At 34.7% G+C, this 20,785-nt stretch overlaps 1 protein-coding gene across 1 annotated transcript in view; it reads left to right on the top strand.

Annotated features, from left to right (window-relative positions):
* Positions 1-20,785, top strand: part of LOC145260618 (uncharacterized) — a 204,443-nt gene that overhangs the window by 64,314 nt on the left and 119,344 nt on the right. Inside the window, exons 3-5 of the mRNA XM_080118930.1 lie at positions 4,449-4,534; positions 11,095-11,353; positions 17,634-17,775. Coding sequence (XP_079975056.1) covers positions 4,449-4,534; positions 11,095-11,353; positions 17,634-17,775 — 487 coding nt within the window. The remainder of the gene's footprint in view (positions 1-4,448; positions 4,535-11,094; positions 11,354-17,633; positions 17,776-20,785) is intronic.

Below are 20,785 nucleotides of genomic sequence, written 5' to 3'. Positions count from 1 at the left end.
CCAAAGGCTATACAATTGATTATTAAATAAATCGTGCCAATAATTTTGAACAAGGGTTTTTTGCAATTATGTTTGTTGTTCCTTTGTTATTTATTTTTTCTAAAATCCGATTGCTGCATCGGAAAGGCCAGTTAAAAATACATAATATACTTTGTTATTTTCTTTAATTTAATCCCTTTTTTAGAATTTATTAGACAAAATTTAACTTTTATTTTACCGTGCCAATAAATATGATCATCACTGTATATTCAATATATATATACAATAGAAATATTAAATATATATATTCAATATATATATTCAATATATATATATATCAACATATATATATCAATATATATATATTCAATATATATATATATTCCATATATATATATATTCAATACACATATATATATATTCAATATATATATTCAATATATATATTCAATATATATGTATATATTCAATATATATATATGCATTCAATATATATATATATATATATATATATATATACATTCAATATACAGGGTGAGCCAAAATAAGGGTCCTATCTTTAAATTTGAATAACTTCCACAGAATAAAAGTTAAACTCACCAAACTTTATGTGTGTGTAGACTGATCCTTCCGAGATTTTTTTGAAATAAACAAAACAAATTTTGGCCGAAAAACACTTCTTTAAACTTACATGAATTTATGAATTTTTAAAAATAGGACCCTTATTTTGGCCCACCCTGTATATATACATACAATATATACATATATATTCAATATATATATTCAATATATTTTTATTCAATATATATATATATATATATATATATATATATATATATATATATATTCAATATATATTCAATATATATATATTCTATATGTATATACATATTCAATATATATATATGTATTCAATATGTATATATATTCTATATATGTATATATTCAATATATATATAATGAATAGATATATATTCTCTCTCTATATATATATATTCTATATATATTCAATATATACTTTTATATTCAATATATATATTCAATATATATTCAATATATATATATATTCGATATATATATATTTAATATATATATATATATTACATTATATATATATTCAATATATATATATATATTCAATATATATATATATTCAATATATTTATATATATACAATGTATATATTCAATATATATATATATATATATATATATTCAATATATATATTCAATATATATATATATTCAATATACATATATATTCAATATATATATTCAATATATATTCAATACATATATTCAATATATATATATATATACTTTATATTTATACATTCATTCAATATATATATATTCAATATATATATAGTCAATATATATGTATATATTCTTCATATATATATATTTATTTATTCTTTATAATATATATTTATTCAATATTTATATTTATATATTCAATATTTATATATATATTCAATATATATTTATATATTCAGTATATATATAATCAATATATATATATATATATTTAATATATACATATATTCAATATATATATTTAATATATATATATTCAATATATATATATATATATATATATATATTCAATATAATTTAAAGGAGATTAGAACAATAGTCGAAAGAGCAGAGTGTATTTTAATGTAATAGTAAAATTACTAGTTTAATTAAAATACAGGGAAAGAAAGAGTGGCCGTTGTAATTTAGATATATAATAAGCTCGATAGGTAAATATCCTAGAGCTAATTTAATATTTAGTAATGTGATTGGTACTTTAAAAATCAAATTAGAGTTAAATTAAAAATCCGTTTCATAAGAAGGAACAACAACAAAATCAATAATTTGTAAGATCGTTTCGGAAAATAAGTTTTTTATTGTAGTAGACATCAAGTTACGGGCAATAATTATTACATATAGATTTTTTAAGAAACAAAGTTTCCTCATCAACAAAGTATTGGGAAGGGTTTTTAGTATATGTAAAAGACACCAATATATTCAATATATATATATTCATTATATATATATATTCAATATATATATATATATATATATATATATATATATATATATATTCAATATGTATATATATTCAATATATATTGAATATATATATATATATTCAATATATATACTCAATATATCTATATATATATATTCAACATATATATTCAATATATATATATATTCAATATATATATATATTCAATATTTATATTATATTTTCAATATATATATTCAATATATATGTATATTCAATATATATATTCAATATATATGTATATTCAATATATATATTCAATATATATATATATATATTTAATATATATTCAATGTATATATTCAATATATATTCAATATATATATATATTTAATATATATTCAATATATATTTATATATTCAATATATATTTAATATATATATATATATATATTCAAAATGTAAAGATAAGTCATCGGTACCGTCGATTTTTAACTTGTAATTGGAAACCAATTTAGCCCCCCCCCTATATCAAGCTCTCTTCAGCTGGTCTATCTCCTCTCGTAAAGGCTTAAATCGCTAATAAAAAATAAATAAATCAACACTAGAAAACTAACTAACTAACTAACTAACTTACTAACTAACTATATATATATATATATATATATATATATATATATATATATTTTATTTAATTTTTTATTTTTTTATAATATTTAATTATTATAGTAGAAAATAATTATCACCACCTGCTGTTTCTTATGTCGGAAATGTAGCAAGAATGTGTTCCCCACCTACAATGGAAAACCGGAATTTGTAAAATATTTTGCGTTACTTAAACAGTACACAAGGGTATGAATTTTTTTTTACACAGGAAGAACCACTTATCAAGGCTCGGAGATCACTCGAGGATAATAATTAATGGGTATACATTAGGCAGTGTGATTATAGCGTAGTAAACATAAGTAGTGGGAATTTTGTAAACTGGATTATTTAGGGGGACGGTTCATCAAGAACTTGTTTACATTGGACTTGAACACAATCAGATTGTAGTCAGCTGGAAAGCAGGCAATCGGAAGAGAGTTCCTCAGGCGTGAAGTTCTAAGAAAGATGCTTTGTTCGTGGAATCTACATTTAGGTCTAGACACAGACAAGGAGTGTGGGAAATAGTAGTTTCGGCCAGACGATTGTATTTCGTGAAAGTTTGGCGAGGGGTGGACCATATATTGAAGCTGAGCATTTTCCATGAAAATAACGATAAACCAGAGACAGCTCGAAACGTCTTTTCTGTGGGAAGAAGGTTGCAGGGAAGATAAAAGGGCACCCCACTAAGCTACGAAGTCTATTTTGAAGTGCCCCAAGGCAGGATAAGCTGTTTCTTATTCTGTTTGATTCTTAAGAATGCAAACTGATTACAAGAGCACACGGATCAAAAAAAGAGGGGGCTAAGTCATTAGATGGAACACCTGTTAGCTAGTGTCACGTGGCCTAACCTTTCCGAAGTTAGAACAATGCTACCCACTACACATATTTAATCAAATTTATCAAATCAAATTTTTAGACAAAGAAGTAACTAGATGCAACAAGCCATGTAAAAAGCAGTTTGTGTTGGAATATTTTTTTTTTTACATAATATTAGGATAACATAACGAAGCTTGGAACAATTATACATATAACTAAGGCGATGAGAACGAACGAATCAGATATCAGAATCGATTAATAAAATATACCGAATCTCTTTCAATTCTTCCATCATAATTTTTCGTCTTTACACAATAAGTGAACTATGCTCTGCTGATTATGTATGGATTAATATTACCATTTTTTTACCTGAAGTTCTTTACGATTCAAAGTTTCTCTGACTGGATTGATAATGCCAGATTTTGCTTGGGACAACATTTAATATTCGCAATTTGATAATTTTCTTATCTCTACAATCAAGTTATTTCTTTCGACATTCTTTTTTGAATCATTTTACTATTACAAGAATGGCTCTCCATTCAATTCGAACAATTTGTTAGCAAAAATTATGCCGCCAGATTTTGCTTGAGACAACTACGTATTATATTTGCAATTGGATAATTTTCTTATCTCTACGATCAAGTTATTTCTTTTACCATTCATATTTTAATCATTTTTCTATTGCAAGAATGGCTCCCTAGCAATTTGGTAGCAAAAAAGTGATGCTTGTCTGAGCTCTAGTCCATAGCCCATCCCTGTAAACCATTTATAACCAGAACTTGCCCGACTATAACAAAAACAAAATCTATCTTTTCTTTCTCTGTTTTGCAAACTCCAAACGGAACTTCTATGAACAGAGTTTAAGATGATGAATTAATACGATAGATGTATTTGACCTGTCACCTCTACGATTACAGATAAAACCGGTCGGTAATATTAGGCAGGAATTTTTTAAGCTTACCGCTTCAATATAATAATAAAAAAAGAGTTTAATTTTCTTTTTATTTCTCCAGCGTCCCGTGCGAAAACGGCGGTTGTACTATCGAGGGGTTTTGTAAATGTGAAGCGTGTTGGAGCGGCATCTCTTGCGATACATTTTGTAAGTATGCGTTTTGTTCCCTGTTTTTTGGATTTTTCTTTTGACAATTTGACTATCGCATGACGTAAACTGAAGAATTTGTTTGTCTGTCCGTTTGTTTATTTGTTCTGACTTCTGTATAGAGCTCACAAAAATCGTGCCCCAGGGTTGTCTGATCTGTATGAAGTCCTCATCCTTTGTTAACCCGTATGATTGCAGAATTTATCTCCGACACCGAAAGCGGCTGCAACGTTTTGATGAATTAAAATTCTTTGTACGTGATTAATTTTCGTCACTTTCATTTACGCATGATTAAATTTTACTTTCTTTGTCCACCCATATATCCGTGACACCATGTGTGATATCGTGGTTTTACTATATGTCAGTATTATATGTAAAGATTATATCACAGAATGAGTAAATGAAACAATGACCATTTTTTATTTTCGGAGAATATGATTCGATTAAATAGAATTACTCAGAGAAAGATGTTTAAGACTGAATGGAATATTCTCCTACCGCCTTTAAATATAACTTGTATGGGAGAGTCAGTTTAGTCGGAATTAATATAGGAAATTACTAAATTAAACTTTATGACATTTTGACAGATTATTTCTGTTGCAATATTTTTGGTATAAAAATAGGGTACGGTTACAAAAAAAATGCATTTACACTCATTAGTATGTTTATTAGTTATTTAATCATTTCTGTAGCATGTCAAGAACCCTTTACGGCAAAGCACTTTCTTTTAGACTGTAGCGATCTCACACATGTGTGAACGGATACTTTGTCACAGGTCAGCAACTGTGACCTTTCAGGGTCGCTGGTAACGGATGCGAACCCTCACACACGCACCTTGATCGTCTTTAACAAGGTATTCTTCGCGAGTTCTCTCGGCGCAGCAGCGGGATCTGGTTAGTAAGTGTCGGCGTCAATTTTACCTTCGGGTTGATATGCTGTATCACGCTGGAAGTGAATAGATTTCATGCATACAAAAGAAAGACAAACACAGATGTCTCTATTCTACGAGTTAATTCAACTTAAATTTACAAAATAAAATATAAACATATAGAAATGTCCAATGTTGAATTCTTACAAAACACACAATTGAATCTTGCTCTCCGATTTTGAGGTGGCGACGGACGGGGAAGGGGTGCGATGGCGACTCTTTGATTAGTATTAAATTCTCTCAAGATCCAGCTTCAATTAACTGATTTTTGGCGCGGGCATTCGCTTATGTAGTCAAGTGAAAGGTAAGGTAGGTTATTCCCTACACCAATCACCAATCAATACGTCAACTCCGGGGAAGTCCCGATCCAATGCGTGTTTGCTGGTGATTCTCCGAATGCTCGCAACCTGCAGTTCCCACGGCCAGGGTAGTTAATCATTGACCCCTCGTCTGGCCACAGAACCGAAATCAAATTCGTGATGATTTCAAAACTCTATCGAATTGTCACTTTTCCCCCAACAATAAAAAAAAAACATGTCTGTTTGACAAAAACACAATAAGTTCATAACTTAACTCTTCCTTTTAGCAAGGTTATCCACTGCTGCACGGGCACGCAATAATGCTTAACAGTTAATACAAGCATAGTTGCCCGGCCTTCTTCAGTGTTTCGGGAGTCTTAATCTCCCCCTTATGGGGAGCTCTACCGTTCCCGGAGGCAGTCATGCCACACATGTTCGTCAAAATTATTACAATGGCAACAACATAAAAGAATTAATTGGAAAAGTAAATTCTTACACAATATTAGCATTTCTGAAAAAACTCATATAAGATAATATAATTTTAATTCAACCCAACTTGACCCTAAAAAAATCCCACTTTAACTAATGATTATAAGGCTGATTTGATTTACTGCATATGTCAAAGTATGTAACCCACATGACGCAAAAATACAAATTACGGAACTCGGTATTAAATAACCGAAATAAAAAAGTTGATATGCCGTAAAATAAAAACAACCATCCTAACCACTTCTTTAATCATCTAGTTTTTTTTTAATCTTCAAGCGACCAGCTAAATGACGAATAAGACTATTTAACGTGTACAGAAGTTTTAGTTCTAAGTTTGTTTTGGAACGAAATAGCTAGGGACTAATATTTTCTAAACTGATTGGTTTATTATAGGATTAACAATACAAGTAGTAGACACATCGAATAAAAATGTTAAGTGAACATTTCGGTCTTAGCAATTATCGCAGTCTTCCTTTCAGTTATCACAGCATTTTTTTTTATTGTAGAAATCCTTTCAGTTATCACAGCATTTTTTTTTTATTGTAGAAATCGCTCCGGGCAAAGTATGAAGCCACTTGATGTAAAAAGCTAAAAAAAAAAAACACTGTGGGGCCAATAACTAGTCGACGATAAATGTTCCATGAAAAAAAAAGCAATTATTCCCCCTTTGTTAGAAACATCGCTCGAAGAATAAATGACAAAATAAGGGAAACGAGAATTACAAGACCACCGAAAATAAAAGCGATGGTCTAATTTCTGCAATGATTATGCGTGGTCATTTTAGATAACTTTTTCAACTGCAATTATTAAAAGGAAACAGAACTACGACAGAAGAGTATATAAAAACAAACTTCTTTTAACATTATTATTATTATTATTATTATTATTATTATTAGTAGTAGTAGTAGTAGTAGTAGTAGTAGTAGTATTCACACAAGCCATAATCAAAAGTTGTTCTTTGACAACAACTTGTGGTGTTCCCTGGAATCTGAGTGACAACAAGTCTCCTCAAATTTGCAGTATTTTTCACCTCTTTCGATAACCTTTCCGAGATATTTCGCCTTATCGCAACAGCCGTTTACCATTGATTTCTCGTAGGCAGCGGCCATTGGTCTCCACTGGAATTTGGGTGGCAGTAAGCCTCCCCAAGGTCCCAGTCTTCTTTGCACATAACCAGTAGAGGTCTGGCTAGTGCTTTCTCTCCTCGGTAAATCCCCCCTTGTCCTTCATTATTTAGTGTGTTGCTTGTTTATGGTGACACTCCCCCAAAAAAGAGGTGGGCGCGGTTTTTTTTTCAATTACAGTTTCAGTTTTCATGATTCCATGTGATGTTCCTTTGTGTTTGTATCTGTAGCCGTTTCTGTGTCATTTATGTGTAGTTTATATGTGGTGTTGGTCTCCACATTCGAAGGTTTTCCTTAATATTTCTGCTGTTTTCATTATTGAAATTCGTTGTATCTTCTCTGCTATCCCTCTGCTTTTAATCTCTCCCATTCTTTTTTTCAAAGTTTTTTTGGTATCGTTCCTAGCGCTCCTACTATTAGTGGTGTTACTACTACTACTACTACTACTACTACTACTACTACTACTACTACTACTACTACTACTGTCATCGTAATGGCCATCATTCGAATCGAGTATACTAGTTTCCAGGAGCGCCATTCGTGAGTTCTCATATCAGAAGAGAATCCAGTTCGAGATCGTCACATCCTATAATAATCTGGATATACGTTATAGTTGGCAATTGTTTAACGTGTTCGTTGTTACATTTTAATACGGACTCGATGTTGTGTATAAAAGTTTAGCAAAGAAACGAAGAAAAAAAAATTCGACATGAGTTATTTTTTTTTTTTTTTTAAAGAAAAGGTATTTATTGCCGGTCGTTTTAACACCAAGTCGCTAATCCGTATTTTCAAAGCCGACAGAATATGGTTGCATTCCTGCTAATCCTCTTTTTGGGTCAATTACCAGTTTTTTTTTAGACTGCAGCTATAACCAGCTGTTATGCGTGTAATTCGTTCGACGAAATGCAAAGGGCCGAAGCATTGACGGATTTCGCATCTTGTTCAGAGTGCCTTTCGCACCGACACGTTCTTTCTCCCCTATTTTCTTCTTTCGATCCCGATGTCTATATATTCATTTGTTGCTGTGAGGTCACTCTCGCGCCACGGCTTGGTCATTTGTAAACGTGTTAGTGGCTTCGTTACAATTGTGCGCGTGACGTATTTTCTACTCTCCCCACTTTCTACTCCGATTACAGTTTATATAACTCTATTTTATTCCATCTTGGATCTCTTCATTACAGCCGTTTCGTTAATGAAATGACAATTTTATGATTTTATGTTTTCATAAAAAAATTCTTTCTCATCATCTCGTCAGATGTAATTTCCATCCGATGTTACTAGCAAAAAGTTACATATAGACCTGGTGCGTTTGTTTGGGGGAAAGAAATTCCATCCCCACGGTATCAAAGGTCGGTCATCTTGGGTACCGTGCGAACCTCCCAAATATATATATATATATATATATATATATATATATATATATATATATATATATATATATATTTAAAAAAAAGTAATAGGCGGAAGTTTCTCGAGAGCTCTTTCGGCTATCATCTCGTCAGGAGAAAATCGATAGCAACCTAAATAATATTGTGTCGAAAATAAAGAGTTCTAATGGGGAACTTATTAAATGTGCCAAACGTACGGGGACACTAATTAAATTTATTTACGTTTAAAAACGATTAAAATATTGGCACAACGAGGGAGAAAAAAAAAGCGGGAGAAAAAATTCAAAGTTCCTCAAAGAGAAACAATGCGTTTGATGTTTCTTTTTGCCGGCACAAAGAAGGTTGACGCACCGCGATAGAGACGGCCTCCAAAATCTTTAAATGGTTTTGGGAGTCCGCTCTATGTAGCACCTCGAACCAATCTATTTTATATCTATCGGCACAGCACGGGTTGTCAACCAAATGCTGGCCAATAGCAGAGTCCAAGGCTGCAGAAGGAGGGAGACTACCAGACCCCATCCTCCCTTGTCTGATCTTCGATGGAACATGCTGGTTTATACGAGTCAAAAGGTGCCCAACATAACCAGCATCGCACTGGCATCTAAACTGATATACAATATTACTATTTTGGATGTAAGGCAAACTATCCTTGCGAAAAGACGGAAAAGCAGGTCTCGTAGTATGTACCAAACGCAAGGACACCGAATTGAAGCAGTCGTAAATACTTCTTCGAATCTGTTTGGAAATTCTATTACTCCCCTCCCCAATCCACGGTAATTTCAAATAAACCGGGCATTTCAAGGGTCCAAACTTTTTAGGGGATTTAAAATTCGCAACCCTTTTGAAAATACAGTCATCAATAAGGTCAACAGGATAACCATTATTGATGAATATTTCCCTGATCTTATCGAGTTCAACATCTAATCTGTTAGGCGAACAAATCATGAGGGCTTTATGTACCAAAGTATTAATTAAGCCGACCTTACGTGATTTAGGTACAAAAGACAACCAGTTCACATATAGGCCAGTAAATGTCGGCTTTCTATAAATTGTAGTGAGAAAGCCCCCCTTGAGCGTTCCACAAGAACATCCGAGAAAGGAAGCGAATTGTCCTTCCTTTATTTATTTATTTATTTATATTTTATTAGTGATTCTGTAGTATTTTTTTCTTTCTTTTCGCTCCCTGGGCGCTTTTTTTTTTTTTTTAAAGAAAGGAGTTATCTGCCCTTTGTTTACATTTTTTATCGACCCACATTTTTAAGGACGTATTATTTATTTATCATTTTTTTTTTAAATTATGTTTTATTATTACGTCATATTATGTCATCCACAGCAAATTCCCAAAAACTGTCTGTCTATAGAACAATACCGTGGATCTGCTTCCCAGCTGACTAGAACATGGCTGCTTTCAAATTGCTCCAGTCTGCCTGCTTCCCTCCGGACTACAACTTGGATGTCCTCAAGTCCAATGTTAACAAATTCCTAATGAACCGCCCCCTTAATTAAACACTTCATCAAATCTCCACACTAACGTAATGTACTTGCAATAACCCTTATCACTGAGTGGCTTCCGGGCCTTGATAAGTGGTGATCACTGTGTATATATATATATATATATATATATATATATATATATATATATATATGTTAAAACGTGTAATTAGTAAAAACCTGAAGGAGGTGCTCAATACTATTGCAGAGCAAATATATATATTGTTTTATTATTACGTCATATTATGTCATCCATAGACATGTTTCGGGGTTGACTCCTCATCAGTACGGCTAGACAAGGATCGAATGCGTCACCGCAGATTATTTTTATGCACGTAATATATATATATATAAGGGGACATAGGTTTGCTTGAAGCTTTGCTAGTAAACAAATGTGTAAGTGTATAAGAAGGTTGTAGTAATATAGAATATTTGTGTATTTCTATTTACGACCTTCTTCTGTTTTATTTTGAGAAAGAGACATTAATCTCGAAATTGTCAAAGACATTTATAACCCCGGTTATATAAAACAGTAAGTCAATATATACTGATTTATATATACAAATGACTTTAAAAAAAAATAGATATGTTAATACTAGGGTTTATAATTTTAATAAGACCTTCGTTTGCTTGCCTGTTTTGTTCATACCTCAAGTCATTTCAACATCTCTGTATTCCACATTGCTACAGCTTCCTTATACGCACACACCCACACACCCACAAACACACTCACACGCATACATACACACATATATATGTAGTCATCTATAGTGCGATCTAGTACATATTATAAATCAGTTCACGTTAATCGTGTTTTATTTCTTTGTTTCCAAATTTTCAGTGAACATCCATACGCCAAATTTCGCTCAATCCGAATATGAAGTCAAAATCGACGCGATAACACCAGTTGGTAGCGACGTTTACAAGGTGCAAGCTACCGACGAGGATTTCTTTAAGACGTGCAAAAGCCGCTATCCGTGCTCCTGTGCGAACGTCAGCTATAGCATCCAGGCGGGAAACCGGGACTCGGCGTTCATGATCGATCCAGACACTGGTAAAATCTCCGTCACGCAAGGGACGCACCTGAATCCAAATTCAAGGTAATTCATCTTCGCTTACATATACGCACGCGCAGAAAGGTAAAAACAAAGTGGTCGATAGTAGTTAAGGGCGATCAGAAGGCTACCTTATCTATTGGTTACTCTACTCATTTGTCCTAATGACATCAGTTACTATTGTTCATCATCTTATAACGCTGGGTGTTTACTAAGAGGATAACAAGTATTATCTTTTTAGTTTTTCGAATAACTTGCCCGAGAATTAAACTACAGTACCCTGGTCCGTCAGCGAACACGGACGGTTTGTTAATTCACAGATTAATCTATTGGAAAATCACCCACTAGACACCCTAATGATTTGGTTGCTATTCTGGTTTATCGGGGAAATGTACGTTGAGAGGGCACAAGTACAGCGAGTTCATCAGAGCACATTCCATTAAAATACTTGTAAAACAGGCACAGACATGCAACATTGCTGTAGTGGCACAGAGGTTAGATCTTAGTTGACAAAGTGGAACCTATAAGATTGAAGACCCCTTTTCGACGCGATCCAAGAGGGAGAGATTAGTGGTTGGTGCAATAGCCCAGATGTGACAACAGTGCTCCGTGCATGGGAAAATGGTGGCTTTGTAGATGTACCGGATGCTCTCAGGTGTGAGGGAACCCGCTTTCTTTGCAGCAGCCTGCGCAATGTCCTCAATGCCTTTGTTCCAGTTCATGTTGTCTGTGAATGCTGAGTCGAGGAGTTTAAAGGAAGGATTCTCAGATAGGGAGTTATTTTTCATGGATATTGGTGGTTGGAATACGTCACCCTACAAGTAAACCCCTGTCACACATTCAAAATAACGTCAACTTCAAAGCCTAAATAAAATGCTCTCGACACAGCTACACACTAGACGAATATGACGAATATCACGCTTTATACCAATGATGTTAGCTCACGTAACAGTACTTAACTGGATACTCCACCAAAATACACACACACACACACACACACACACACACACATATATATATATATATATATATATACAGTTTAGTGGTTATATTTAAATTCTGAAAAAACAACATATATACATATATTCGAATTAAGAATTTATTGTTTGATAAAAGGGATATATAGAGGGGGTTATGTTGATTTCCTTAATCCATGGATTTTCAATAAAGGCCCATATCATCAGAGGAAATGAAATTTATTTATTTATTTACTTTTTTACACGGTGGTCACCACTTATCAAGGCCCGGAAGCCACTCAGGGATAAGGGTTATTGCAAGTACATTACGTTACTGTGGAGATTTGATGAAGTGTTTACTTAAGGGGGCGGTTCATTAGGAATTTGTTAACGTTGGACTTGAAGATATCCAAGTTGTAGTCAGGTGGGAAGCAGGCAGATGGAACAGAGTTCCACAGGCGTGCAGTTCTAAGAAAGAAGCTTTGTTCATAGAATCCACGTTTTGATTTAGGCACAGATAAAGAGTGGGGGAAATTGCGGTTAGCAAAATGTTCAGCTGTGAATAGACACTTATTTTGCTTTTCAGCACAAATATTGAAAATAGTTTTTTAAGCCGTGAATGATAATTATATGGAAATAATTATAGGAAAAGGGAATTTGATATAACCTGGGTAGTCCATTATCGGAAGGAGTACAATGTCCTCCGGGCTTATAAATCCAGGTTGGCAGAATATTCGTCCAGGGGAGAAGGCAGTAGTCCCATATAACAGAAAAGCGTGGTTGGTCCTTATTGATTTACCAAAGGGTATACGGGGCAGCCGTATTCGTTGGTGCGTTGAGTGTGTTTTGGTAGATGTACCTATTTACTATGCCTCCCCACGGGACAGAGTTAGACACCAGGGTTGTTTTTTAACGTGGAGAAAAGGTACAAAAATAAAAAAAATTGTCTCAGTCGTGAAGGACTGATCCTCCACCGAAAGAGAACAAGAAATGGAAGTGCAGCATTTGATAGATGTAATCCAAAATCTTTTTAGGTGTTGACACAGTGTATCAGATGTGGAATGGAGATACCATTTCATTGTATATACCCCTGCGGGTAATAGAATTTGAGCATTGAATTATGTACGCAATGGACCTCGAAATCAATGGTATGGGTAGCAGAATAATCCGGGAGATGATATTCAGAACGATGCGTTTAACGACTTGCTTCTGGTGAGAATCCCGGTGAAGTGTTGGTCAGCTTTCTTGTTGATAGTGGGTGAGGGAAGCCTTTTAGATGAGGAAAAGAGGAGGGTGGGGTGAAGTAGAGAGAGCAAAGATAGAAGGGGGGGTAAATATTGGGCGAGCAGGCAGGTGCTTAATGGAATTTCTTCGGGGAGGTGAGTTGTATTTAAGTGTCCAGTGTTGACCTCTTAATTTTAAGTTCACATGGGAAATGGATATTCTTGTGATTTTAAATGGGATTGTGTATGAAATTGGGTGGGCGTGCTCTTTTAGCTGAGCGGATGGGTGAGTGGGTAAGGTGGAAAAGAGGACGAGTCATGGTCTAAAGTTGGAATGTTTGGAGTATTACTTATTTAAGTGAGTTTAAGGTTGGGTGCTTTTAATTTGGAGGATATATTTAAAAGTAACTTGATTAACTGAGATGCAGTTTGTTCATTACGCTTGTTTCGTAGTATGACCTGCTTTAATTAAATTTATTTAAAATGTATATATTTCTGTTTGGAGGCGATCTATGGATGAGTTGGCTTTGCTGTTCGTTGGGTTGGAATCGATGTTTGAGTGAATGTTTTATATACTCTGGTTAATTAGCTATTTTTATAATGGGGGGACATGATGCAACTTCGGGCCTGGGCGTGAGGTTGTCCAAACGTGGTTGAATTTAACTATTTATATAATAATAAACTGTATATCCATCTGTCAAACCTAAACATAAGCCCAGATATAAGCACATATACACCCACAGACACACATACATACGCATATATACATATACACATACATGTACATATATATATATATATACATATATATAGCATACACATACGCACACACACTGATCCATACCATGCCTACACACATACACACTTAAATACACACGCATCCTTATATTCATGCACATGTGTACACAGGTACATATATACACATCATAAAACATACATGCATGCAGACATATAAAAACACGCATACACAGCGAACTAAATATACATCCAGGCGCGCGTGTACAGCTGCATCTATGTACACAACCGAACATCCCAATAATCGTGAGCAAACATGCAAGTCACACCTGCACATGCATACCATCGTATACATTCAGCAAATAAACATATCTACATGAGTGTTATGTTCATACAGAGATAAGGCGCGCACACTGATATATCTACACCTACATATACAACGAGCGTGCACCTCATAGTTAAACATATACATACATCAACAAATGATCGGGGTTGTCTAATAATTCTATTTTAGAGAGGGGGAGTTATCTCCCTTTGCCTGCGCATACAGATGGTCCGGGGAAATGGAAACAGCTAGAGCGTACTAAATTACGGCTAAGATGTGTAACTCCATTAAATGTCCATGCGCGCATAAAAACATATATATATATATATATGTATATATATATATATATATATATACATACATATAAAAACGTGTATACATGCATGTATATATATATATATATACATATACATACATATAAAAACGTGTATACATGTACACACACACGTGCATACACCCATATACATACTCTTGCACATAATCATATATATATACACACACAACACAAAACGCACACCCACATGCTCACACATATATATACACCCACATACATAAGGAAATCAAATTAATGGAAGCAAATTCATACATATATACATATATACATACACACACATATATACATATACACACATATATACATCTACATACACATACATATGTACAGCCATACATACAGACACGTACAAACATATACATACTCAAACACGCACCTGTATAAGTGCACATATATACATACGTATATATTAACACAGATACAAAGCATACAATATCCACCCACTCGTGCATGCATACATATACACTCACACATGTGTAAATCCATGTGCATACATATAGGGGCAAATTGTCAAAGCTAGTTCATGTATGGTGACTTAAGTGGTTTTGAGCTGGCTATACTGTAATTTTTTCTGTGCTTGCATAACGAAATAAGCTCATTTTTCGTGTTTATTGTGGCTTTAGAGTATGTTATTATTTCAACTGCTTCTAAGGTGCAAAGGTTGCAGAATTTGGATTTAGGGGTGTATGAATTGGATTGTTTCAATATATCCCATTTTAGCGAGTACGGGATATTCCTACGTTGGAGGTTCTTTAATCAAAGTTGTTAGGGAGGTGCCCTTAATGCTATTTGGATTTTCATAATTAAAGGAGCTTACATGGTTGGAAATTCTCAGTTTAATTAGATTTGCCGTTGCGCCGATAAACGTGTGGGATTTTATATTTGCATTAATGGTGCTTAAGCTGTTGGGGTTTCTACTATGGGTGCAGAGGGGGAAGGGATAATTAGGTTCGAGTCGTTTTCCGGATGGGGTTCATGAGTAACTTGGGTGTTACCATGTGTCTCATTTATGGGGTTAGTATAGTGGGAGTCAATGGAGTTCTCTAGTTTGTTGGTTCTATAGTTAATATATTTTGAGTGTGATTGTTGGGTGTTGTATCAGTTATATTTACTGTTGTGGTTGGGAGTTCGGTGACTGTACATGAGTATATAACGTCCTTGTGCATGCAATCGTTTCTTAAGGCGCAAGATTATTTGTTTCGGCAATTACAATTTTGTGTGGGTGGAATCTGCGGGGGAGGGGCCCGGGCTTTTCTTATTTTAGAGTTGTTTGATGCTATTATCGTTTGTGATAGGTTAGGCATAGTGGAGTAAGAGATTTTTATTGAGTTTTTATTTAATATAGTGCTGTATCTATGGGGTTGTTAAAAGGATTGTTCAATTATTTTAAAGAATTCCTTTGGTATATTAGTTTTTACGTTGGAGCTGTATGGTGGGTTGAACCATATGGATTTTTTTCGCCTTAATTTATTGCTATTCTTTTTATTTTTAAGAAAATCAACATAACCCCTTCTATATATTCCTTTTGTCAAACAATAAATTCTTAATTCGAATATATGTGTCTGGATGTTTTTTTTTCAGAATTAAAATATAACCACTAAACTTATATATTGCTCTATGCTTAAATATTGAGCTTCTCCTTTTTAGTTAGGATCGCCTTGAAAGTATTACTTCAAGTAATATCTATCATGACTTTTCATCTGATTTCTAATCAGTGTCTTATCTCGATTATATATATATATATATATATATATATATATATATATATATATATATATATATATATATATATATATATACAAAAGTACCCGTCGTTGACTGGGTTCAAAAACAGCCTAAAGAAAATGGACTCTGATTTATGAAAGTATGATAGGTTATGAAAAGAAAGGATTGTAAAGAGATAGCTTCGAATTCGGGTGTATCAAAACCAAAGCAAAATATCAAGAAAATAAAAATAAAATAGATAAACCCCATAATTTATTATACCATACTTGTTCACACTGAAACACTTATCACAATATTCTGTGGATCTATATTAAAAAACTTGTTAAACTTTGTGACATATTTTCATTCTATGGAGGTCAGGCGCGAACGAACACCCCAGAATTTTATTATACCATATTTCTTCAAACTGAAACATAATTATCAAAGTATACTTACGCAGATAGATATGAAAAGTCTTTATTAAAGTTTGTGCCTATTTCCATTCTATGGAGGCCAGGCACAAACGCAGACCCCACAATTTTACTATACCATCCCTAGTTAAGTTAAAACATACTTATCAAAGTATTCTTTTGTACATCTATATCAAAAACACTTGTAAACGTTCTTTTTTATTTTTAAATTCGTTATTTCCATACTTTGTGGACCAGGCGCGTACGCAAACCCCACAATTTTAATGAATCATCATTATGTCAGATCAAACATACCCATTCCTGTGTCTCGATACATTTTCTATCATTATATATGATCAGTTCTCTATAATAGTCAACCATATAGGAGCCTATTCGTGACCAGACACACACACACAGAGGCGTTCAGCTTTATATTATAGATGTGTGCGTGTGTGTGTGTGTGGGGGGGGGTAAATACGGAAAAGGATTCAGTCTACGATGCACGTGGAGGTCTCTTCTTTCTTCCCGTCTGTGTGTCAAATTTCTTCCTCTTATAAATATACTAATAAGTATACATTTGTCTTAATTACAGAGTGGAGGATTCTATTTTGTTGAATTTCTCCCAAATCTCATTTCAGATACGTTCTGGAAATAGCGGCTCGGAATCCCGTCACTGGAATTTCTCCAAAGCAGGCGACAACGACTCTCGTGATATACACTACTGTAGCTGAGCATAGCCACGTGCTCTCTGATGAGGAGTTAATCTCTCGGAAGAAACGGGTATGTTATTATCATAAACACTTCTACTAGTGACACGAAACCTATAGACATTTGTAAAATGCTACAAAGAAGGTGGGTTCCCTCTATCGAGCTAGAAGACTACTCACACCTGAGAGTATACTTTTCCTCTACAAAGCCACGATTCGTCCATGCATGGGGTATTGCTGCCATATCTGGGTTAATTCATCCACCACTTGCCTCTCCCTCTTGGATAGGGTCCAAAAAGAGTTTTCAATCTAATAGATCCCACGTTGTCAACTAAGCCCCAACCCCTGTCCCATCGCCGCAATGTTGCAACTCTGTGCCTATTTTACAAATATTTTAATGGAATGTGCACTGATGAACTCGTTGCGCTTAACGCTTGGCAGTCGGGCAAGATCAAAGTGTTGCAGATACTGCAAGCTATGACTAGCTATGACTAGCAAAGACCAGATGTGGGGGCAACCCCACATGCCTGACCTTTAACCAGCTCCCATTTCCCACCTCTCGGGAGCTGGTCCCCTTTTTCCCTTCCCCCTCCCTTCACTCCTCACATTAAAAACGGCCTTGTGCCTAATTTGCTCAGTGGGGGAGCAAATAAATACCATCTGTTCCGGCAGATACTGCACTTAAGATAATTTGTACCAGTCAATGGAGGGGAAACCCTCTATACTGGGACAATTATTATTTTTGGTAACCAGAGTGCCCCCTTTTTGCCTACTTTAAGGGGAGCTGGTTTTTACCTCACATTAAAAACGGCCTTGTGCCTAATTTGCTCAGTGGGGGAGCAAATAAATACCATCTGTTCCGGCAGATACTGCAAGCAAAGACTATATGTGGGGGAAACCCCACATATAAGACCTTGGTCAATGTAGGGGCAACCATTCATACCAATTGTCACTATCCAGCTCCCCTACTCCCCGGGGAGTTGGTCCCCATTTCCCCTTCACTCCTCACTTTAAAAATCGGCCTTGTGCCTAATTTGCTCAGTGGGGGAGCAAATAAATACATCAAAGTGTAGTGTCTGTTCTTCAGATGCTGCACATCAATTTCTTGTTCTCTGTCAGTGGAAGAGAAATCCTTCACGACTGAGACAATTTTTATTTTTTTATTTTTCTCCACATTAAAAAACGACCCTGGTGTCTAACTCTGTCCTCGTGGGGAGGCATTGTAAATAGGAACTCGTTGCGCTTGTGCCTCCTCGACGTACGCATTCCCGGCAAACCCACTTAGCAATAAAATCGAACCCTTTCACTGTTTTGGTCCCGAAATGCCAGAAAGCTTTCTATTCTAATAGTTTCTTCTCTCGAACAGCTAGACTGCTACCTGCTTCCATGGCTGTTCTTGAATTGCAGAAGTTTAAATGTAACTTAACCAACATCTTGTTAATTTTTCCTAGACGTGGTCCCAAATAGTAGCCCCTTACGTCCAAGTGGCGATATGCCTTGTTAGGTGAGAATGTAAGTAAAAAAATCCCATATAACCGAAAACCCCTCTGAAATATGCTTATATCGTAACCTGTTATTAAGTTCCAATATTAAAACAGTGTCTTCACCTTTGGCTAGTTTTATTCTAGGAGGAGGGGGGGTCACCGCTTATCAAGGTCCAAACGCAACTCGAGGATAAGGATTGATGAGTGTCGGGTAGACGGTGAGACAGCACCGTGATGATCAGTAAAGGTAAAACTTGTGTAGAGTTTGATTATTTAAGAGGACGTCTCAACAAGAACTTATTTACATTAGACTTGAAAACGGACATATTATAATCAGCTTGGAAGCAGTTCTGTGGTATTGTGTTCCACAGATGGACAATTCTCCTAAAGAAACTTAGCTTGTGGGATTTTTGTTTAGTTTTAGGCACAAATAAAGAGTAAGGGAAATTATTAGCAATAATTGTAGGTTGACGAGTGTTTTTTGTGAATATTTTGTAGAAAAGACAATAGATCGAACACTTGCTATGAAAATAACGATAGTGTAGATTTGCAACGACTGTTCTATGAGAAAAGAGAAGTAGGGAGGCGAAAAGATCATCGCCCACTAGATTTCGAAGACGGTTTTGTACACTAGAAATGGTACTGCCACTATTAAATTGGATATTAATTGTTGTTAAATGGATAACGACGTATACTGATGCTAGAGGCGTGCCAAGTTCGAATCCAGTGAGTCTCATAGCACGTCATTTAACTATGGATATGTGAGAGTTGGGCGTGTAATACAAAAAAGAAAAAAAAACGTATTAAATTAATTTCTTTTGGTTTCAATTCGTTCGGTTAACTCTTTCCTTTCTTTTCTTTACTGTGATTTCGAGGGATTTATTTCTATGTTTATAACTATGTATGTACTGTTATAGAAGTTGTTCTCATTTCGTTCTTCCTCTCGTCTGTCGACCCCATAGAAGTGCCAAACAAATAAAATACTTTGAACTCACTTTTTTTTGAGGGACACTTTTATTTCCTGTCGGTGCTTTCCATTATGCATAACAAATTTTCACAGAGCTGTCACTGGCGGAAATTCATTGTCGTCTGCTCTCTTTCTGTCTGCTGTTTATGCCGTCACTCCACTTTCTCCCCTTACTGCCCCTGCTGCTATCCCTGCGTGACGTCACCAGTCCTGCTACCTCCGGCTACTCCTCTCTCTATTTCACTGCAGCGACTGTGTAAACGACGTCGCAGCACACTATGGTACATGCGCACTATATGCGTCGTAGAAAACAGGTTGCACCATCAAAAACGAATAGATGAAATAAAGTCCTATGGATGGAATAAGTAATTTTGGGATACGAATGATGTAAATAATTAAAAGAGAGAGAGAGAGAGAGAGAGAGAGAGAGAGAGAGAGAGAGAGAGAGAGAGTGAGTGAAAAACAAAATAAACAAGAGAAATGGGGCAGAAAGATAGTGAGGGAATGTAACAACAAATACTGACCCAACGGGTCACGAGTTGTGGAGTGTACTGTCAACACTCTGATAATTTTGCCTGCTTGATTGTTTGCATATTGAATGTTTTAGTAATCGAGTGAGAGAGAGGGTGATT

The sequence above is a fragment of the Euprymna scolopes genome, chromosome 36 (assembly GCF_053919585.1).
Source record: "Euprymna scolopes isolate OS-2025 chromosome 36, ASM5391958v1, whole genome shotgun sequence".
Taxonomy (NCBI): domain Eukaryota; kingdom Metazoa; phylum Mollusca; class Cephalopoda; order Sepiida; family Sepiolidae; genus Euprymna; species Euprymna scolopes.
Note: the sequence above shows the minus strand (reverse complement) of the source record. Positions and strands in the feature narration are given on the sequence as shown.